This window comes from Eptesicus fuscus, chromosome 8 (genome assembly GCF_027574615.1).
Source record: "Eptesicus fuscus isolate TK198812 chromosome 8, DD_ASM_mEF_20220401, whole genome shotgun sequence".
In the NCBI taxonomy this organism is placed as follows: Eukaryota; Metazoa; Chordata; class Mammalia; order Chiroptera; family Vespertilionidae; genus Eptesicus; species Eptesicus fuscus.
Window position 1 is genome coordinate 87,167,653 of NC_072480.1, and position 22,760 is coordinate 87,190,412.

The 22,760-nt window shown below is 51.8% G+C and overlaps 2 protein-coding genes across 5 annotated transcripts in view; one reads left to right on the forward strand and one right to left on the reverse strand.

Moving 5' to 3' along the window:
* Positions 1 to 17,951, forward strand: part of GTF2E2 (general transcription factor IIE subunit 2) — a 99,346-nt gene extending 81,395 nt beyond the window's left edge. The window contains exon 9 of the mRNA XM_028152574.2: positions 16,889 to 17,951. The gene's annotated coding sequence lies outside the window, so the exon portion shown is untranslated. The remainder of the gene's footprint in view (positions 1 to 16,888) is intronic.
* RBPMS (RNA binding protein, mRNA processing factor) overlaps positions 1 to 22,760 on the reverse strand; it is a 177,690-nt gene that overhangs the window by 8,119 nt on the left and 146,811 nt on the right. For 2 of the 4 annotated variants that reach the window (XR_008556779.1, XR_008556778.1), the window contains exons 6-8: positions 20,784 to 20,914; positions 8,533 to 8,602; positions 293 to 395 (exon numbers count right to left, since the gene is read on the reverse strand). Coding sequence is in view for 2 of the 4 variants with exons in the window: in XM_054720075.1 (XP_054576050.1) it covers positions 18,008 to 18,139; positions 20,784 to 20,914 (263 nt within the window). In the remaining 2 variants the exon portion in view is untranslated. Of the gene's footprint in view, positions 1 to 292; positions 396 to 8,532; positions 8,603 to 17,913; positions 18,140 to 20,783; positions 20,915 to 22,760 lie in introns of those variants that run through there. The other 2 variants (XM_054720075.1, XM_054720074.1) reach the window with 1 other exon arrangement.

Genomic DNA, 22,760 nt, shown 5'->3' on the forward strand with positions numbered 1-22,760 from the left:
TGAGAGTCTGCAAAGCTCTGTTGCTATGCTGGGACAGCCGTCCCTGCGCAGGCCATGGAGGAGATAATGAAGAGCCAACAGCTGACCCTGAGCACTCCACACCAGCACGTCCCAACTTCGAGCTCCCACTGGGACAGGTGTAGCACCCAGATGGCTGAGCCTCACGCCCTGGGACCTGGGCCTCCCAGGTGATGCTGGGTGATGGTCCTGGCCACACGGGTCTACACCATCGGGTGCCCTGCCCCAGGAACATGCTGCTTCTCTCGAGGGCCTGTTCAGCTTTGGCACTCACCAGCATGCTCCAGTTTTGTAGAACAGCTCGAGAACAGTAGCCACCACTGAAGATGCATTAATACCCACAAGACAGATTGCAGCCACCATCACACACCTGGAACCTGGTTTGGAGAAAGAGATCACGTATTAATTAAACCAGTAACAGTGCGGTAGTTTCCACCCACAGTCTGGCCTGCTGCTAGGGTTCCCTGGGCCTTTAAGACCAGCCTATTCTGAGGGTAATGAGCTGAGAGTCTAAGGCAGTGGTCGGCAAACTTATTAGTCAACAGAGCCAAATATCAACAGGACAACGATGGAAATTTCTTTTGAGAGCCAAATTTTTTAAACTTAAACTTCTTCTAACACCACTTCTTCAAAATAGACTCGCCCAGGCCGTGGTATTTTGTGGAAGAGCCACACTCAAGGGGCCAAAGAGCTGCAGTTTGCCGACCACAGGTCTAACGCAAAGAGACTTGCCACTGAGCTGACCACAAGCGCCACTTGAGAATGAACTTGTATCTGTGCATGAAAAGCTCACAGCCAGGACTGCCAGTTTAGGATGTGGAATGAGGGAGGGAAGACCTTCAGGGAGAGAGAGCATCTGGGAAAAGTGCTTTGGGCGATGTTCTCCGTGTTCACTCAAGAACCAGGGTGTAAATCACCTGGGGCAGAGGGACACCAGGGATTGCCTCTCCCATGGCTGGGTCCCCAGGACTGTCCGAAGCCCTGCTAAGGAAAGGCACAGGACCTGAGTTCCCCCAAAAGGAGGCCCGAAACCTCACCAGCGCCAGGGCCTTCAGACCAGTTACAATCTTGGTCAGCCCAAGGCCACACAATCATTTCTCCTGGAGAACCCTCTGGTGATAAACTTTACTCCAAGCGCCTACCGGAAAACAAAACCCAGGAAGCATTTGTGGACACATCCTTCTGTTCCCTAGGGTCTGAGAATTTTGAAATAAGAAGGTGCAGAGAAGCAGCAAACAATAAATTGTTGATCCTCTTCCTGCAGGCATGGCTCTGAGCCAGCTGGTTTCCGGGAGATCCCGGGGCCGAGGAAGGAAGCCCAGGGGCCCCTTCCCCACTAGTTCTATCAGCCGGTGAGCCCTGCGCCCTTCGCAGACAGGCCGTTAGTGGGTGGGCTCTGTGCACAGGAATGCACAGTGTGTGCGCAAACCCTCTGAGTCCCCGACAGGTCTCAGGGCCTCCTGCACAGGAAACTGGCCTTTCAGGAGACCCCGTGGCACTCGAGGTCCAACTGAAACCCCCCTCTGGGATTCTGGGTCAGGTTGAAGAATGTGTCAGAATTAAGAAAAATGTTTCCCCCAGAAATTCACTATAAAAATAAACAATGAGTTGATGTGATTCTAGTTTCCTAGTAAAAGTAGGGTTATTTCAGGACAGGAAAAAGTCATCCCTGCAAACAAAACTTATCAGCTTACCTATCTTTGCTCACCCTTTCCAAACTTGCCAAGAGCACTGGAGGGAGGGGGGCAAGGAGGGAGCACCCCCAAGCAGCAGCGGACCTGGGGGTCCTCCACGGCCGCCTGACGGAGGCTGCATTGGTAGGATGCCTGCCTTTAAGAAAGGCTGAAGGTTCCTCTCAGTATGACTGAGGACTGTTAAGTCACCTAGCTGCTCTGTCCAGTTATCACATCAACACGTGTCCACCCACCTGTGCTCAGCTGGTGGGCAGAGAGAATGCACAGGCAGAGTCTGCTCCACAGAGATCCTGGGAGGTGACCCGGAGGGAAGCCTGAGTGTGTTCATGTATAACTTCAGTGAGCACAGGGGCCTGTGGAGTGTCCACTGCCAGCCCCTGGGACAGACGAAGGAAGTGCGTGTCGGGGCGGAGGCTCCCGTGGGTGGCCCTGACCGTGACTGTTCTCCGGCAGCTGCTCTGGGACTCAATGCCAGGACGTGACACATGGCTGCTCCCTTTGAACTCTCTCCAGGGACCAGGCCGGCAACTCTCTTGGTGCATATCACACATGCTCAGGGGTCTCCCAGATCTCCCAGCCAGACTCACAGGAAATAGATAACGGGCAGAAGTGGGATCCAGCTCTGACTGCATTAGGCTGTCGTAACAGTCTTGGTGTGAGATGAGCTCAATAAGTGCTCATGTGCTTAGCAGGCGTCGTGGAGGACTGGGCAGTGGCTGGGAGGGGCACCCACCACAGGTACTAATGAGGGCAGGTTCTCAGGCCTGCTCGTACTTGATAGCTCACAGACCCCAAGGCTCGGGGATCAGAACCGGGGCTCCTCACCGGGACAACGGAGAAACCTCAGGGAGGGGCTGAGCAGGCAGGGGTGAGCCGCACAGGCCGCCTGGGCGTTCCCAGTTCTCTGCCAGCACTCCCCTCACCTAAGCCTGCTCTATCTCAAGCCGTTTACTCTGATTTAGCTAAGGGGAGGTCAGAAGAAGAGGACTAGTGAAATGAAATCATTCTCTAAACTCGAATAACCTGAGGTCTGTTCTGAACACGGAGCCCGTGTACATCTGGGGAAACTGGGTCTCCGTGCGAAGGGTGTCAGGCTGACCCTGACTCCTCTGCCCCCCGTGAAATGAAGTGCCTGCCAGCCATAACCTCTACCCTCTTACTTGCTGTGCTTTTCCCCTTGGCACCTCTCACCTCCTACCTGTGTTTAGTATGTTACTACCCATCTCCGCCATGAAGGAAAGGGTTTTGTCTGTGTCTCTTCACTATCCCTAGCACCCAGAACAGTCCCTTACACGCTACAGGTGTTCACTGAATATTTACTGTGTTCATGAACTGAAGTGTGCTGTGGAGACCTTGGTTAACAGAAAGGGGAATGGCCAATCAGTGATTAAGTGCCACTTCGGTTTCTGGGCACACTGCATCGTGAGAGCATGGTGCCCGGGTCCCTTCTAGGGAGGAGGCAGGGTGACTGTGGTGCTGCAGCAGCTGTCTGGGTCGCGTGAAGACCTAGGACTGTTCCTGCTCGGCTCAGCTCCAAGCTCTGCCTTGACTTCCAGCACCTGGGACTCCCCTGATGTCGGCTCCATCCCTGGGCATTCACGCTCACAGCCAGAGATTAGGCCATCCTGCCCCAGACTAAAATAAGGAATAAACAGTTTCAAATTCTGGCTTTACTCTTGCCATGTCCCTCTAATTTGATGAGGCTATAGCTACATATGCTTATAATTTCTATGCTGTGGTCTTGGTTCATGTCCAGGGAATTTTCATGAGTTCTTAAAAAACCCCTCCAGAACCACCCCTACTCCTAACACCCCTTTCTCCTCCCCCCTCCCCCCAATTACATTTGGATAACCAACAAGGAAAGCTGTGTAACTCTCATTCCTTGTAAGGAGTGATTAACAACTGCAGCATATCTGGGAAATGGATCATTTTCAATCATTGTGTGTTCTGGATTCTCCGCCCCAAGGCTGGATCATTAGCAAACCTCTAGTGCTGGGCAGACATAGCTTGTACCTGACTAACACCATCCATCAAGGAAGACACTGAACAAATAAAACTACCAGTGACAGCTGCCCTCTGACAGTCTTACGTATGCCACGCGAACACCCACCCCGGACTGTGGAGCACCCTGAACAATGTCTCTCCTTTCTCGCTAAAACGAGTGTCCATGACTCCTGCCTGTTAGAATTTAAGCTCCTTTGGAGGACGGGCCTGGTTTTGCACATTTTAATATCTAGCATGTAGTAGACATGTAATACATGTTTTTTTAAAGAATAAAGAGCTTATTTACTTTTTTAGTCACTGGTTTTCCTTTAGAAATAAAAGTCAAAGAGGGTCAATGAAAAATCCTCGAAGACCTCTGGGCAGAGCAGGCCCAGGACTGCTGAGGTTTGGAAGGACGGCATCCTGACGCGCCGCACGTCAGAAGGGACAGCCAGCCTGCATAGAGGGTCTCATACAGTTGTCACTCCTGCTTGTCATCTGTTCTGGTGCCACCATTCCATGGGGGAGGATAGCCCCTCCGGTGAACAGAAGGCCATGTGGTTTGCACCCACCCTTCATTTGTCTTTTCTGAGACACTTGTTGGCTCTAAAAGGTTTCTATGATTTCATCAGCACCACTGTTTTCAATTCTGATGTACATTTCCCTAGGATTGCATAGCCTGAATAATTAGCTCTCTTAGAAGGAACCTGATCCAAGAGTCTAGAAGGAGCCTGAGTGAAGGATCCACACTGAACTGATCTAACCTCAGGTGGGATGAGAGACTAGTCCATACCCAACTGCGGTGAGAGTGAGTACCATTATCCACCCTCCTTCCTAAGCAGCCCCCCTCCTCCGCTCTCCAGCCCCCCGAACAATCAATTCCCCCCCCCCAGGAGATGCTGCATCTTTACACAGACCCTGCAGTGCTTCATCAGCTGTGCTTCCTAAGGGGGGCAACCGCCAGCCCCTGGTAGCCACTGCCACCTCTAGATTTCTGGCACTGGCAGATCGTCAGTGGGGAAGGACAATTTGGAAAAATGTAGGTGAGCCTGATACAAATGAACAGCAGGATCTCTGAGGCTGGAACCCATGCCACTGCTTAATAATCATGTTTTCCCTTTGGCTACATACATGTTTCCAAAAAAAATCCTTCCTCAGGCCCTTCCCACCGACCTTAGCCAGCCCTAATTCAAAGGTACTCTGTCCTCTTACTCACTGTCCTACTCAGCACTGCCTTGCCGGCTCCATGCCTCATCTGCTCCTCTGGCCACTCTTCCCTCGCTGTTCATCATCTCCTGACCCCGACATCTAGGTGAAACTCCAGGTTTTGTCCCGCAAACCTCTCCTCTAATGTCATTACTTTCTCAGCCATCAGCTTATCCTGAGGGCCAGATCTACATTTCAGCATACATGTATGAACTCTCTGTGAGCTTCAGAAGGTCACATTATCTCATCCTAGACAGCTCCACAAATACTGACCAGCCTCTGAACATTGAGAGAAACACACAGTCACAAAAGAGGGGTGCACGTGAACAGTGCCTTCTGGAACTACACGATGCTACAGTGCTAGACCTATGTCACCTGGCAACGGAGGGACCCACAGGCCAAATGATTAAGGCTTTTCTGAATGAAGAAACAAGGGCTAAGGATCATAACTTAAGTTTAAAAATGATGGGTATATGGCCCTATCCGGCTTGGCTCAGTGAACAGAGCGTCAGCCTGCGGACTGAAGAGTCCCAGGTTCAATTCTGGCCAAGGGCACATGCCTAGGTTGCAGGCTCGATCCCCAGCGGGGGGCGTTCAGGAGGCAGCCCATCAACGATTCTCCCTCATCAGCGATGTTTCTCTCTCTCTCTTGTTCTCCCTTCCTCTCTGAAATCAATAAAGAAATATATATATATATTTTTTTTAAAAAAATGATGGGTGTATGGCTATGGAGCATGAACTTAGAAAATCCTAGACCTAACAGATTTTATATATTAAATTTTATATATTAAATATACCTCAAAACTTAAAAGTGGTACTTTCAGGAGGAAAACATTTCCCCTAAACAGTGAACTTTTAGATTTCACAAAATAGTACAATATTATAAAGAATATTTGGGTATCTACCAGGGACTGCTAACTTTTCTTTCTGAGAAAGGACAGTTAAAATGCAATTGCCATTCACTAACACTGCCATTTTACTTAAAACAGGTACTTGAACATATACCCATAAGAAGCTAATTTCAGAATTAGGAACAAATAACATCAACTTTGTCTCGATTTCCTCTATCGTAATAGAGAAGTGAAAAGTAGGACCACTGGCCCAAGACACACACACACACACACACACACACACGGGTGGGGAAAAGTAGGTTTATGGTTGTGAATCCATGAAACACAGTTTACTCTTATATTATTAATTATTGTTTTTTTTCCATACAAACACCTGTAAACCTACTTTTGCCCACCTGGTATACGGGGGCCCTGGTGTAGGTTCTGGTTAAGAGGTTAGCGCAGTTTCCCAAAGTGTGATCTATGTAAAACATTAGTTTCCTAAGATTCAGTGTAAAAAAAGGGTTCCCTGGTCTCAATTAGTTTTAGAAAGACTGCATCCTAGAGTTCCCTAATCTTTTGGTAAAAATGTCTGTTTAACTTGGTTGGACACTGGGTAAACGTATGTACTCCCCCTACAATGATCCCTAAGGACCAGTTCTTTGGCCACACTGAGAAATATGTTGGGACAGGTACAATTCTAACTTACTGAAGTTGATGTCTTAAGCAGAAATGTCACCCTCCAACTGACTTATTTTCACCACCAGAGAACGAATCCTGACTGCCGGGTAAGGGTCTACTGACTGGCCACTCTGGTCAATCTTTGTGGATTTCTGATGCTCTCATCCCCATCACCAATCCCCTTCCTGGTTGGCGAGGCCCTTCCTTGAGAACAAAGAAGCCTTCTTTCTGACCTAAACGAGCTCTCAGGAAGTGCCCCGGCTTAACATGAAGGTGACATGACCCATCCACCGAGACTTCAGGTCAACAGGGCACCTTTCCTATGGAAAATAAATCCCAGAGCTCTCCCTCCTCCTCACTAAGAGGGCACTGACCCGATAAGGCCAGCTCCAGCATCTACCACTTCTCCAGTATTTTCCCTGTGAGTGAATCCAAGGCAACTAGAGGCCAGTTTCCCCCCATGAACCTCCTAACAGTCCCAGTGGCCTCACGTGATCTAACAAAAACACACCCAGTATTAACGGTGGGAGAAGAGCACCAGTTTAATTGGGAAGTATGTTTGCCTTAGAAGAGAAGCTTTCCAAGAAAAGGACCATGCCTCTAGTGTCAGCCTCAGGGACACAAGGACTGGCATTCCCAAGTCCATCCCTAGTCTCACTGTTCTTCCTGTTTTGTGAAGGAATAATCCAGACCAAGGGAAGGTTGGCCGTAGAACCCTACCATTTAAAAGACTCTACTTTAGGGCAGACTCCCCAAATTCACACACCAAATTAGGGTTCAAAGTAATGGTGCTTTGTACTTAACAAAAATGCAGTCAAGATACTGAATTTAAACAGGCATTTAAAATGTTTATAGAAATTCGACATTTATAGAAAAAAAATCACTTGGCAGTTCTCTGAAGCAAGGTTAGGCCCAAGATAAAACAGCACTAAGATGACAATTGGTACTGTTTCCGTCAGGATCAGAAGCTCTCAGGAAAGCCCGGCGCCTGCCTTCAGTACAAACATCAGGCATTTCGGAGACTAGAGGCTGTTCCAGAACCCAGCCTCTGCTGCCCACCCACACGCTAGATCCAGGCCAGCACAGAGACCACCTCCTGGCACATCCCCTCCCCTCAGACTGTCCAACCGACCCTCCGACCCTCCCTAGGGCCCCACAGACGCTCCTGGGGCAGGCTCCTTTATCTGGGGGTGGTCGCACCAGTCCCCCCAGGATATCCACAGTCTTGCCATCATCCAAGACGTGCCTCATATGTAAGTTCTCTTAATAAATTAGACACGCCCTAGCTGGTTTGGCTCAGTGGATAGCGTCTGCCTATAGACTGAAGGGTATTGGGTTCGATTCCAGTCAAGGGCACATGCCTGGGTTGTGGGTTCGATCCCCAGTGTGGGGTGTACAAGAGGTAGCCGATCAATGATTCTCCCTCTCTGAAATCAATAAAAACACAGTAGAAAAAAATTAGACACAATGCTGAAGTTGTCAGCTTCTTTCTTGGGTCTCAGCCTGGGGAGATTTTACACACATTATCTGAAGCTGTACTATCCATAGGTTCACGAAGAGAAGTTAGTGCTGATAAAGTCTAAGACTCCCATGATGAATCACTGTAAAAAGTATTTTTTTAATCCTACCATTTCCATTTATATTTTTAAAAAGAGAGAGTGGAAGGGGGAGAAAGAAACATTGATTGGTTGTCTCCAGGGCTTGGTATCGAGCCTGCAACTGACTGGAATCAACCCTGGACCCTTCAGTCTGCAGGTCGATGCTCTAACCACTGAGCAACCGGCTAGGGTTCACTGTGAATTTTAGATGACTTACGCCTGTAATGTGAGGAGGGTTTGTTTGGGGCTGGCAACAGGCGAACTACAATGACAGTGAAATCCCCTGACACCTGTCCTTCCGAACCGGCATTGATGGAGCGGGAGGCCAGGCTCAGAGTTTGAGGTCAGACTCAGAGGAGCATCCCTACTTCTCCCTCGATCCCAGGGGGCAGTCTCGTGGAAGGAGCGCTGCCACGGAGTTCTTCCAGTGCGGGAGGTGTGGGAGCCCCAGGAGGGCGAGAGCTGCCCTTTCCGTCTATGAACCGGCACATGTCCCAGTTGTCACGGAAAGCAAGTACTCACGTAGTATTCAGCAGAACTGACGGGACTTCCAGCCCTGAGAAGTAGCCTCGGAGGGAGGGAGCCAGCGCATCTGGAGAGAGATGTGGGAGAAGGCCGTAAACCAGGGCTCCCAGCTGCCGTCACTGCTCAGAGTCAGTGTGTCCTGCTGGGCTCCACCCCTCCTCTGCTCCATGGAGGTGCCCACTCACACCTGCTCACGGCACTTCTCCCCAAAACACTTTCTACATGCCTCTGTGAGTGCAGAGGCCGAGCTTGCAGGAGAACACCCACCTCAAGGAGCCCGATCCTCCTTTCAGAAATAAGAGGGTGCTGAGCTGAAGTCTGGCCCAGTGAGCCCCTCCCCGCACTCAGCAGCGCCGGGGCTGCAGGACAGGCTGCTAATGGTTCCCTCAGAGCACGTGGATCTGCTCTGACGAGGAAGGGACAGGTCAGGACACCATGGAGCCCGTGGTCTGGCCAGGACTGCAGGTTCCGTTCCTGTTCTAGAAAAGGGGTCTGGCTTCTTGGCACTGTGGGGTGTCTGGCACCCTGTGCCCGCTGCTCAGAGGGACCCGTAGTCCCAATTCCGTTAAGTTTCCAAAGAGGAAGGCCAGCCCCAAACAGATGGATCGAGTGAGGCTTTGTCCACGTGGCAGGATGTTCCTGGTCCTGTGCTGAGGAAAGTGTTAAAAAACACACAAAAGGGCAAGTGTGCTCGGGCTGGAACAAACGCCCACCCGTTGGCCATGTCCGCTTTGTTCCTAAGCCTTTGGACAGGGAGAGGGTCTGTTTGCACTGAGGGGGGTGCCTTCCTTTCCCCCATGAGCAATGGCAAGCACTGCTGGGAGCAGTGGTGGCAGGGCCAAGTATAACGTGGGGGGAGGGGAGCAAAGAAGAGGGCTGGGTGCCCCTTGGAGGTGACACCCTCCAATGTTACCTGGGTCAGGCCCACACCGTTTCACCTGAAAACGTTTCCGGAGTATAATGTGATGCCGGGAAGAACGTAACCCTGACAAATCTACTCCAGTGGGTTAATAACACGCATTTTGCACCAGAAGCCCTTCTTCACATGGCATCTGATCGCCACACCATGGGCAGGTGCAGCAGCACTCTGGCTGACACGGGTGCTGGGGGTTGAGGCCTGGGGGGCAACGGCAGAAGCCAGGGGCTCCGCGGGATTGCTGAGACCTCCCGCCTCGTCCTCCCCGCTTCTACAGGCAGGAAAACCAGCTGGCTCCTGGGTATTCTCCACGATGCCCCATGGTCACGGGCCCAGTGGGCTCAGGCTGAAGCTGGCTGGCTAAGAATGGGTCCTAGCAAAGCCCACAGCAGTACCCCCACCTTTTGCCCTGGTCCCCACAAAGTCCTTGGCGTTTCCTCCCACACTCCCCCACGGGCCTCCCCCCAGAGTGGTGATTTCCTGCCTGGCTGTCAGTGCTGCACTTGGGGACACTCTCCCAACCTGGGGCAGAGGCATCTGGTCTCACTCGGGAAGTGGACGGGAAGTGGACTTAAAAGCACTGTGGATGCCTTTTCAGCTCTGCCTACACCTTGGGGAACCCCTCAGGCCAGCTGTGCTTAGAGATCCTCTGAGGGACCACAGCACATGGACTAGAAATCAGATCAGCAGTTCGACTGGGACCCCCGGGGCCCCATATTGTGAGAGGGCAGAGATCCATTCCTCAGGAGCCACCAGCAGGCACTGAAGCTCATGTAAGGCAGGGCCAGAGTCATTTCAACCCACAGAGCAGTTAAGGGAATGAGGGACCAGAAACTTTGCATGTAGGTAGGCCAAAAATCATGTCATTTTGGGAATTTAGGGGTGTATACAGAGCAAAGGAGGAAAACGAAGAGGGGCAATGTGAGGCAGAAGGACCAGAAGGGAGGGGAAGGGTAGACTACAAGGGAAGGGAGAGAGGGCAGAGGGGAGGAGAGGAAGACAGAGACACAAAGAAAAAACGCGTACCTACCCATGGCTTATGGCTTTGTGCATCTGAATCCACTTGCTCACTAAGCAAAGGGCAGAGCTGGAGCTGCCTTCCTGAGACAGGTGGTAAAGGGTGGGACGGGACACAGCCCTGAGGCAGGTGAAGGGCTGGGAACCTAAACACAGTGGAAGGGGGAGGGGTCTGTGTGCACCTGGGTTGGGGGAGCACATGTGATGACTGGTGCTGCCTGGGTGTGGGTGCCGACCCGAGGCCAAGACACGCTGGTGCTTCCGAGGAGCCAGGAGCCGCAGAGTGGATGGCATGACCGGTTCTGTGCGGGTGGCTGCGGGAAGGGAGCCCTCACCTCCACGCACCCACTGCAGCCTCTCTGACAGCCTCGCACTCTGGTCCCTTCCACGCACACAGCACCGCATTCGTTCTCAGACACGGGCCTGCAGTTGTGGGACCAGCGCTGCCAGCCTGGTCTGGAAGCCCCGAGCCTCCAGGGCGACAAGCAGGCTGCTCCGAGCTGTGGGGTCCAGGGAAAGCTGTGCTCAGCAGACTGAGGTGAAGCTGGCCTGCTGGCCGGTTCTCAGGGGCACGTGGAGGCGAAGGAGTCAAGACAGGCCTTGAAATGCATCCCTCTTGTGCCGCAGGCTCTTCTCACCACCCAAGCCTGCCTCCTCTTCCGCCTTCCAGCAGAGGGCAGTGTTCCCAGGGCCGACATCAATGTCAGAGGCAGCAGGGCTCATGGGGAGAAATTGGGTGAACAAGCTGTTCTGTGCTACTCCCTGCTGTCCTCTGGGGGAAGAAAAGGTGTAACCCTTACACCCACTTGGGCTGCTTGTTCTGCTGTGGTTTCGGCCTCAGGATGCTCGTGGCCACTGCTGCCCACTGTCTAGGGGCTGCTTTAGGTGCACCACAAACACTGGGGAGCCCCACACGTCCCTGACTCCTGCTCCGCGGACCGTTCAGCAGGGACTGAGTCTACACGGTTGACCTACCATGCACAGCAATGGTCCGTCTGCAGAAACACTCCCACTCACAATCCTGCATACGCTTCCAGGGGCTTCAGAAGTCCTTGTAAGAACCTCTAACGTAGTATCTACAGCCCAGACTAGCGCTGATTATTCCCTCTGTGCCAGAGACTAAGCGCATCGCAAGGCTGTGACATCCCTAAGTGAATAAGCGGCATGAAGGCCCTGGGACACTTCTCCACCAGAACTCAATGCAGCAGCAGTCATTGCCAGTACAACCCAGGAGCCACGCTGCTTGGGTTCTACCATCACATTCCTCAGAAACGCTCCTCTAGAACGGGCACACTGGGGTCTCCCACGCCTCGGCGTGTACCAGCTCCTGTGACTGGTAAAAGGAGAGCACCCAGCAAAAAAATAAATAACTAGGCAAAAATAAAGTGGAATGCTAGAAAAAGTAGCAAGTACCCATAAAAATAATTTCCATCCTCTTCCATTTATAGATAAGGACACCAAGGCCCAGAGGGCTAAATACATACAGATGTCACTTTCCCAATAGTGCTGCCAAGGACAGGAAGACCCTGGCTGGCCTCCAGGGGGAGCCCCTGCCAGTCCCCCCACCCCCACCCCGCCACAGGGGTCACTGTTTGCACTCTACTGTCCCCTCTCCAGTGACTGACTCCCATTGCCACACTTGCCTTTAGAGGTAATATCAGAAGTGCTTCCCAGGTACTGGGCACAATTACGGTAGCCATCATTAATAAGTACCCCTGGCTTTGCCGTCTTCTCCTCTGTAGCTCTCACAGTGTGGTACGCAGACCATCAGCATCACCCGAGAACATGTCAGAAATGCAGAAACTAGGGATGTGGCCCAAGCCCCCAGGACAACGGTGCCTGTGCTCCAGACTGAGAGACTGTTCTTGAAAGAGGTTGACAAACGTGTGGCCGGAAGCCGACCAGAAGAGATGCTGTGCAGTCCAACAGGTTTGGGAGAAACAGTCTCCCCTCGGCAGGTCCGACACCCACTGCACAGCAAAGGCTGGCAGTTGCACAATAAGGAAACCGGTCTGACGTGCGCGGACCCCGGGTTCTCCCCGTTTATCTGACCACAGCATCTTTTTACTGTGTGACAGCCAGCAGTACCGTGGGCGCCGAGACATGTTGGCCTGGAAGGCCCCTTCTGCTGGTGGCATTTGGCGGGTCCTAACGACACTAATTAGAGCTGGAAGGTCCCCAGCCGGCCGGCCGGCGCCCTGGATGTCTATCTGTAAGGCGCTTCCCTTCCCTTGTGCAGATGCTGTGCCTGCACGCTCACCTCCCCAGCTCCCCCTTCAGAACCAAGCTCGCGGCCCCGAGACTGCTAAGGGTTGGAGCTCACTGCCGCAGCCACTCACACTCAGCCAACTCTGCCCTCCCTCCGCTTAGGGACTGTCGCCGTTGAGCACCACGAATGAAGCCCGTCAGCCCCGTAGCGAACTCTGCTCAAGGTTGTCGGGCTGAGGGAAAGGCCACCAAGCCAGGTATCTACATACTCTGATCCAAGAAGCTCCGCTCACCAAACAGACTGATGATTTGTAATACAATAAAGATGAAATCTTTGTGGGACTAATTATAGGGTTTGTTTCAATAGCAACCCTCCCCATTTTTAATACAGCATTCATCCAACTGGAAGAACACTTTGGGAATTTGTTTCAAGAAATGAGGCCCACGGACGATCACTCTGTGAGGGAACTTCCAACCCAACCCCATTTCCCTCTGCCCCTTTCCTAACAGACACGGAGGGCATGCAATGCAATCGGCATTCTTCACTCCTTGTCTGGCATGTAATAGTCCTTGCCTCGGGCAATTAAACGGTTGCCACTGTCTAGGCATATTGTCACGTCTTACAGGATGAACTGGTTCAAAAGTTATCTGTCATCTTATCCCTGGCTGACTACACACAAGGCCACGCTATAGCCCAGCCCTGTGCTCCTGCCAACCTCCCAGTCTAAATGGTGGGACACTGCTGAGGTCTGGGCCTGGGCAGGAGCGAGATCTAGACCCCAAATGCGAGGCCTAGGCCTGTGAGCACCTGCTGAGACCAGTGAGGCTTGGCTTAATTAAACATAAGCCCTCAGGGATAACTTTCTCTTCTGGGCTTTTAGACTCTAACCCTGTCTTCCTGAGCACAAGCCAGGCTCTTATTTCCAAACAGGCATGTGAAATGTGCTCAGACATCCCAGAAGTTCATGCAAGACGCCGCTTGGGTCGAGGCACCCAAGCATGTAACACCCTGTGTCAGATAAAGTCCATCGTGGCTGCCTGTCATCCATATTTAATTGTGTCGGCCTGTTAATTTTTAACTATGTTTGCGATTGAGGGCCATTAGAGGTCTCCAGGAGCCGAGCTCGGTGAAGCGAGAAGAACTTCGAGCAGAGGGACTGAGGCTTGAAGCCGGGTGCCCCACTTTCCCACCCTTCACCGAGCCTGGGCCTCCCCCCCAGCAGCACCGAGCCTGAATAAAACATGATCCCATTTGGAGCTGATTTTCCTTTTGCCCCTGTCACAACTGGTTATCTTCAAGGAAAAGTTCACTTTCTTTTTATGAAGGATATGTTTTATCATTGCAAAGTTTCTTTGCAGCTTTGGTTTTGTTGCCAAAGCAGTTAGCATGCTATCTGGGTGCCTATTCCTATGAAACGAGGCCTAAAACCCTGGGTGGACGGCCTCCTGCCTGAGCCAGCGCCTCCCCTCCACACACACCGCAGCCACAGGCACCATCAAGTTCTGACAAAAAGAAGAGCGATTTTAATCATTACTAGACTACGCCAAGCACTGTACTCTTTCCCACAAAATAACCCCGAAGTAGGTGTTCATTCTTCCTTACAGATGAGGAAACCGCTCAGAGAAATGTAAAAAAGCCTGCTACAACCCCAAAGTTAGCAGAATGAGTGGAAAACCTCACTAAAACGGGGCTTTTTGAAGTAAAGGGCTGCGACCCTATGAGCTTTGCACTGGGCCTGCTGAGCCATCCTGTGACGGTCAGACCTGCCTCAGTTAATAATCCCCATCTGTCAGGCAGGCTCACCAATGTACTTGCAGGCGTGACTCACTGAGACTCAGAGATGGGCTTTTATGGCCAGTGAGGTCAGGGAACAGACCAAGGATCTAAGGAGCTTAGCCTAACAACGGACAAAGTGGAACCTGCTCAAGAAACCTGGAACACAGTGCACCGATGGAGGCCACCCTGCTGCCCTGTCAGGGGAGGTCCACTTTGAGCTATTCTCGCACCTTGGGATCAGCGACTCTGGACAGGGCATGCCCCAGGGGACTGACTCGTTTTAGAACAGGAACTGCCAAAGGCTGCCCAGCGTGGGCAGTCTGGCCTCAGTAGCTGCAGCTCTGCCAAAGGCACGACTCCAACAACACTGGATGGAGGCAAGGCCAGCGAGGCAGGGCCCATGCCGATGTCTCTCACTTCCTTAGTTCTCCAAATACCAAGCAGAGGGGACGGGACGGACAGGACGAGAAGGTATTTGCTGGGCTAGGAGTGAGATCCTCTGGGGTTCAGCCACAGGACCGTGAGGAGACTTACAAGGCACAAGATGTAACTCTACCCACCTGGAAATGAGGCTGGTGGAGTCCTAGCAAGGGGGGGAGGGGGCGGGAGGAGGAGTAACTGCAGGAAGAACAAGCCAGAAAGCCCAGGGAGGAAGGTGGTGACCTGCGGGCTTTCTCGAATCCGGCCTCTGATAGAAAAGCAAGATAAGGCAGCAGCTGGAAAGTTCAGGGCCAGCGGGTGTGAGTAAAGCAAAATACACCAACTGCTTGGTCTCTGGGATGTCAGCTGTTTCCTGTTCTTGATCCATTTCCTGCCGGAGCATTTTCTTCGGGCAGGCGCATGGGGCCTGGCTGTGGGGAGACTCCCCCGTGGGACAAGTCCTCCTGTAAGTGCCACACAGCAGCAAGCGCGCTGCTGGCTCGGGGGCAGACACCTCCTCGTCTTGCTCCGTCCTGTCCTTCTTCCCACCTCTGGTCTTCCTCTGGGCGAGGCCTCTGGAGCCCTGCTGGTGCTGTCGGGGTGTGCGGAGTGTCCTCAGTGTTGAACCAGCACAGCCTCGTGGTGCTGGTCCTAGGTTCCCTCATCGTTGAAAATCCGTACGCTCCCTAAAGGCTAATGTGACTAAGCCCTTAGATGAGCCAGGCGCTCTGTCAAGAGTCTCGCACGAGGACTCCTCATTCCCCCTGATGGAACTCTGAGGCTAAGGCACCTGCTCGGTCAGGTCACAGAGCTGACCAACTGCAGGGCCTGGGGCCCACAGGCAGCTCCGCAGCCCGCAGCAGGGCGCCGGGAAAGGCCAGGGGCTCTGGGCTCCCACTGACGGGGAGGCGCCCCGCCCTGAGCGCACACTGCCTGGCCGACCTGCCCCGCCTCCTGGGGAGTTAAGGCAGATGCTCCTGGATGACCAGACACTGGACAATATCGGACACTAGACAAAGCTGGCACCTTCAGGAACACCAAAGGGTGCTTTCTCCTCGCAGTCTGACCTTCAGAGCTGCACGTTTAGACAGGCAGTAATGTCAGAGGATTCCTAGCTTCATGTATGTCTGACCCACGGAAAGCCTCGAGTAGAACAGCCCCCAGGCTCCTTCAGAGCTGTGGTCGCCAGACAGTGCCAAGCCCCGGGTGGCAAGAGGACCACACCCCTTTGGGAAAGCCGGGCCTTAAGGACCAGGACACAGGGATTCAGGGCTGATGCCATCTACGATGCTCCTAAGTAAGGCCCAGACCTCAGGACTCCTCCCTCACCTTTGGGAGGCTGTTGGCTGGTAGTGCTCAACTCTCCTGGCTCCCAGGGACGGCTTTATTGACGGGTCCCCCTGCAGGACCAGCCACCCTTACAGCATTGGATACTGCCTCTGAACAGGAGGGGGAGCTGGAAAACCAGAGTCCTTCTGTGAGTCCCAACAAGTGTGGGGCTGCGGTGCATACCAGCAGCTGCCAGGCCGCCGGGCTGTGCTCACCTGAGGCCACTCACACCTGCCCCGCTCCCTGCCGCTCTCAAGACACTCCTTGCTCGTGGTCTCTGTGCTTAACGTACATCCCATCCCAAACCAGACACTCTTGTATCTTCTTTACCTCTGTATTCTCTACAGGGCACAGTTAGTGACAGAGAAGATGCTTAATAACATTTGTTTTTCAAAAACAGTTTTAAAGGGCAGTGCTCAGAAGTCTGCAGTGCTGCCGAGTAAACGCCGGGACACGGTGGCGGCGGCGGGGCACCCCGCGCCAGGCCACCGCATGCCATGCCCGGGCCCTCTCCCCCCACGATCTCACCTCCCTATTTGCTGTGTCTCTTTCCCATGGTCCATTTTTGTCTTTATTTTGGATTTAACCTTTAAATTTTTCCAGTGTGTCACAAGGGAGCTCCCAAGGGGCATGTCTTGCCCCTGGGAAGTCTGTGTTGTGATTTGAAAACCTTTGTTTACGTGCAGGTGACGTGTCGGAGTCAGAGCCATGGAACAGCCTGTGAAATCTGCTGCTGCTCAGGCAGGGGGGCCCCTGGAGCACAAACAGGCTCCAGCGCTGCTTTCTCAGCCCCTCACCCGCCCAAGGTCTGGCCCAAGAGCATGCCCCTGGTCTAGGGTACGTGGCATTGTTTCTGGAATGTGGTGAGGACTGTGCTTTATTGACTTTCTTGCTGCCCCATCAGCAACAAGACTAAGAGTGAAATTGAACCCAGACGACACACCGAGATGTGTGACCACGAGGTGACAGGAGCAGCTGGACGTCCTCTGCAGAGTATCGTGTTCCTGAAAGCCATGGATGAAGCCTCCCTCGCCTGTTCAATGACTCACAAAATGTAGCAAATAAATTTCAAATACCAATGACCTTGAAAGTAAACAGGATGATCACGTCTAAAAATATTAATGATCTTCTCAGAAGTCAAATGTTTGCTGCACTAAGTAATTTTTCATCTCAATAAAAATGAAGCAATACTGAGGCCTACAATCCTACCACCATATCCAATGATTCTTTAGGAACAGGATTTGATGTCAATTTAAGAGATGGAGACACCAGACCATGAACTGAAGGTGCACAGAACTAGATGTGTGATGCGACTCCTTTTCCTTGACAACTCCCGTCTCCTGGGTCCTCCTCCTCCTGGACCAGGTGGATAACTGGAAAACACATTGCTTGCTTCAAATAGGCTTCCGCCAGCTACACGTACCATCCTGCTGAAGCCAGGTCTCCCGGTAGATGCGACCCCTGATGCTCGAATGGGAATCTTCCAATACACAGCTCTTGAGGGTTCGGAGCCCGAGAAGATGGAAGCGGCGGCAGTGAGGCCCCAGCTCTGGCTGCCTCACCCCCAGAGGCTCCGAGTCCTCCTCCCGCAGAATGTACACTTAAAAGAGTCACTGGGCCCACTTCTCCCACAATCTCAGCCGGAGGTAACATCTTAGCTCCAAAATCCCATCATCATGAAAACAAAACGCTGCAGTCTACTTGATATTGTTTTTGCTCTGATTAAAATTTTTATTGAATTTTCTCAAATGTTACCAAGAAATAGTTTGGGGTGGGGTGGTGGGGGGGACTGCTAACAAGCGAATTCAGCCTGGGAGCTCCCTCTGCTGGTCTGCAGTAGGCTGATACGTTACAAACACATTCCCAGAGACAAATCTAATTTGCTGGAGAAGTGGACAAAAGACAGGTGTGCTGGGCTTTGCCTCAGGACAGAAACACTAGAAGAAAAAAAAAAAAATCCATGTCTCAAAACAGAGCACAACATTGCTGAGAAAAGCAAAGTAATTTAAAAGCTTCTCCAAAGACATATCATAAATCTCCAAAACAAAACAGAATTATCAACTAAGGGGATGCTCCGTGTTGGTCTCCCACTGCTCTACCTCCAGGTAATAACAACTCTCTTAGGCCCTTTGGTGAAGCTTAAGTTCTGATTCCCTTGTCTTTGCCTTCGAGTCTCTTCTTATAGGCTTCTTATCTACTTAGAGGAGAAAGATCCAAGGAGTCACCGGAGCGAGGCTTTTTAAAAATTCCATCAGAGAGTAAGTCTGGTGAGCCAGCACTGTGGCATGGAAAGAGCCAGGCCGTGAGGCAGGTGACCTGGCAGAGCCACTCGAGATTTTGGGTAACTCTCCATCTTCTCCGGTCTGTTTCCTCCTCTATAAAATGGTCAGACCAGGTGAGCTGTAAAGCCTCTGCCAGTTTGTTCTATGATGCTCGTATCGGACAAAGACATTTAAATGACCGTATCTGTTCATGAGTCTTTAGGATACAGAGCCCACGCTCGCACTGGGAATGATTCGGAACAAGAAGTGGGACTGAGCGCAGGACCTCTCTGGTACCGGATGAGAGTTCCACCACCCCTAGGGCCGATGTGGCAGAGCCAAAGGGATTCCAGGTTGGGCAGGTCTCCAGACCAAGGAAGAACTCACAGGGAAGATGCCGCCTGGGCAATATATCCTATGAAGTCAAAGGGTTGAGTCCATCTAATTTTGGTGCTTCCTCTCCCATCCTTTCTCACAATGGCCTGGGCTTTCTAATCTCTTATGGCTCTTGAGCGCCTTTTCTCACCATATCTCCAGGTACTATTTTTCATTTCATCTGTTACATGAATGAAGGAAGGGCAAATTACCCAGATGCCATGGCCAAAAGGCACTATTCCCAGTCCTTTCTGGCCACTGTCAATCCCTGCTTGTCCAGAGCAATGGTGAAAAGCTTTGGTGCTGATTAACCAAAGCCATAGATATTCAGACGACCATGCGAACTTGGCACTATTTCATGGTATTTATTAACACTTGCCTTAGTTGTCAACTGATCCATATTCTAGGCAATCTAGCAAGAGGAAGAGGAGAGGAGACACATCCGCAGATGGTAGGGGTGGGGTGCATGGGCACAAACAGAGGGGGCACTTTTCCCGTCATTTACAAGTGATCTCCAAGCCCACTCCGAGCAGGATGATGACTCTGCAGAAGATACCCACAGGTTTATGTTCTACCCCTCCTTCCTCTACCTGCCATCTCCAGGTGACCAAGCACAGACATGGACAAAAGGTGGAAAAAGCAGCAGAAAGCACAGCTAATTTAGAAAAGGGGAATTAGTCTCAGAATAATCCTGTTACTTTATTTTCTGGACCAAGTGCCATCTGCATTTTTCTTCACTACTTTCTGCCTCCTCCTGCCAGCACAGAGGGTAAGGTAACCAATGCCTAGACTCCCAGGCTGTCTCTCAGCTCGCCTGCACGAGGCCCGGGAAGCTGGGCTGTCAGCGCATGCAGGAAGCACTTAGAGCTTAGCTGAAAGAATGGAAGTCAGCCGACAGCACGCCTGGCCCCCCGGCCTGTGGGAACCTTCGCTGGGACTGCTTTAGGGTCTTACACAATACGGTGAGTTCTGTACAACACAGAAGGTTTCAGTCCGAAGGAAGAGTATTGTGGGAAGCTGTTTATTTCATCCAGCCTTAGAAATACACACTAAGCAAAACAGAAAAACAAAAACCCCACCTGTCCAAGCCAACATGTCTTAAAAAGCAGGCCTTCCTGCTTTTAGAGGAGTTACACATGCAGTAGACAAGTGAAACCTTGACTCTCCCATCTTTCTTGCTATTGACCATCACCATGAATCGTAATACTGATTATTACTACTTGCACTAAAAGCTTTTCTTTCCAAGGGGAGAGAAAGGGTTGGTAGGTAGATAGTAATCTTTGTAAAGAAACAAGGCAGTTTATAAATCTCAGGCTATTCTTAACTTGAAAAAAAAAAAAAAAAAGCTGGTCAGAACAAAGGCCTCTACTTTGACCTGCAATTACATTCTAGACACTATTTTGTACTTTCTTTTCTTCAGGATTTCCTGAAAATGGGAGAAAGAAACCCTTAATTTCTTCTGTAACACATTCCTGGAAGCTCCCAACTTCCCCTTTGGTCACTAGCTCTCAGAGAACAGGAGAGAAAAATCTCCCAGAACGCAGAAACACACGCAGACACGTAGCTCCTATGACAAGCGCGCACCTCCCCTGCAGCTCTTCCACACGACAAGGCACACACACATCTATGCTCTGGTGACACCTCTAGCTGGCTGGGAGCTGGGGAGGTCACCTGGGCCAGTCCCTTGTGGGTGACATGAGGGTGAGATCATTAAGGAAGAGAGAGGTGTTGTTTGGGCAAACATCAGGCAGTGGGTGATATCATTGCTGTCAGATGGTCCTCGTAAGTCCTGGAGGAGTGTCAGCTCGATTTAGAGGGGATCAGTAGTCTCTCAAAGGTGGATCTGTTAGCTGGTAGGTGTTAGTTGTATGGTGCGCTCTGGGAACCAGGTTTGAAAGGACTGGTGGAGGAGTGAGTGAAGTCGTGGCCGATGGGTATAAATTACCTGGGCATGCAGTGAAGCGGGATAGGTGAAAGCAGGAGGAGGTAGAGCAGGCGCTAACTCCGCTGGGTACAGAGGGTACGGGGCCCACACTTCAGGGCTACTGGGGTAAAGTGCAGGCACTGTGAGCTCATCTGCAAGAAAAGAATAAGGGGAGAGTTAGTGGTTACCAAACAGCTGGTTTCAAATCAGAACAAAACACCCAATAACCCAGAGCCCCAATCCATGTCCGAAGTCAGATTACTCTCATTCTTTTAATAACCTGCTGGCTTTGGCCTGCGCACTCTAAGCCAGGGAATGGGAAACACACAACGAGAGAAAGCAACACGCATCGGCTGCGGGCGCCTGCTGAGAGGCCGGGCAGGCTCTGCCTGGGGCACTCTGATGTCTTTCCAACCGGAGCTGGGGACCCAGAGCAGTGGGGATTTCCTGCATAAACAGTGAATGTGGTCCTCTCAGGGAAGGAGGAAGAAAAAGAACCGGTAGGAGATATCTCTTGAAAACCGCTGAGAGCCTTTGGGAGAACAACGGCTTCCTGGCACGACCCCAAAAGACTGGAAGAACTGAAGGACTTGTCTGCTTATCAGTATAATTAATAGACAAATAAATTATGTTCATCAAGCATTTCACATTTGGCGCTTAGAAGCGCAGGACCAGATGTTGTACCTACACAGCGTTTAAGTTGTTAAAAATTCAGAGAATGGCAGTGGAAAGCCTCGAGTATCCTGATTAAAAGTTAAGCTCCACAAAGATGCAAATGTGAACATTCACAAATGCCGTTTACACCGACTGTATTTATTTTCTAGGGAAAAAAGTGAATCAAGCTGCAACTGACTGGTCTAAACCATCCTCATGCAGCTCCCATTCCACTCGGGTCAAGCTGCAGTTTCCAGACTGAAGGGAAGTGCCTGGGCCTCAGAGTGCACCAGGCAGCAACCCATTAAAGTAACAGCAAACACCTGAGGGAGCACCGGGCAAAGGCAGAAGGAACATCAGTCAATAGTTATGGATCTGGACCCTGTGAAGCAGCAACCTCAACATGTGCTTTTACCACCTGTCAAAGCTGAACTGAAGTAGGTCAAGGATGCTGCCCAGACCTGCTCAGGGAAAGGTGGCTGATAAAGCCATCAGTGACCCCACCAGTCAGCACTTTCCAGGTCTACAGTGCGTGTGATCCAAGGAGAAGAGTCACTGCCCTCCCTCCCCCCATCTCAGAGGCCACCCAGCCTGCTCATCAGGCCACCCAGCCTGCTCATCCCAGGTCTCCCTCATCCTCGCCGCCCCCAAACTCTGGCTCTGAGCAGGGTTTTCAGTATGGGAAGGGGCTAGAAACAAAACTGCTTGCTGAGTGTGAGCTGGTGACTGCTCTACGGAGCCACCAGAAAGCAGCTGAGCCTGTGGGGGCATGTGCACCTGGTGGGTGGGGGGTGGGCAAGGCTTTCCACAGCCAGCCACATGGCAAGGGCTTCTGCCAGGATGATGGAGCCCAGAGCTGACTGATGACTGTCCATTCAGAGGGCAGCTCGGGGATCCCAACACTCTGTGCTCTATAGGGGGGCTGGCCGGCTGGCTTCCCCACTTCCTCTACCTGACGCCCTCCTCAGGCTTGGTGATGGGAACATGACTGCCCGTGTCCAGGCTGGAGAGCCTAGGCCCAGAGAGTGGAGTGACTGTTGCTACTGAGGGAGGCAAAGAGTAGCGTCACAGCCCCTTTAAAAAGATCAGGTGGACACCACCAGTTCCAGGGCGTAGGTGTGTCTAGTTTCTGTAGGAAATTCCTCAAAGGGGGCGGTGTGAGGGAATGCTACCAGACCTTGTTTCCTGTCTCGAGGGGACCATATGATTCCCATTGGAGCCGCTCCTGTGGGAGCCCCGCTCGTGGAAGCTCAGTGCTGCTAGAACTAATGCCCGAACTGAAACGACCATTCTCAGGAACAACGTGCTGTTATTGTTGGTGCTTTAGCTACCATGCTATTTTAA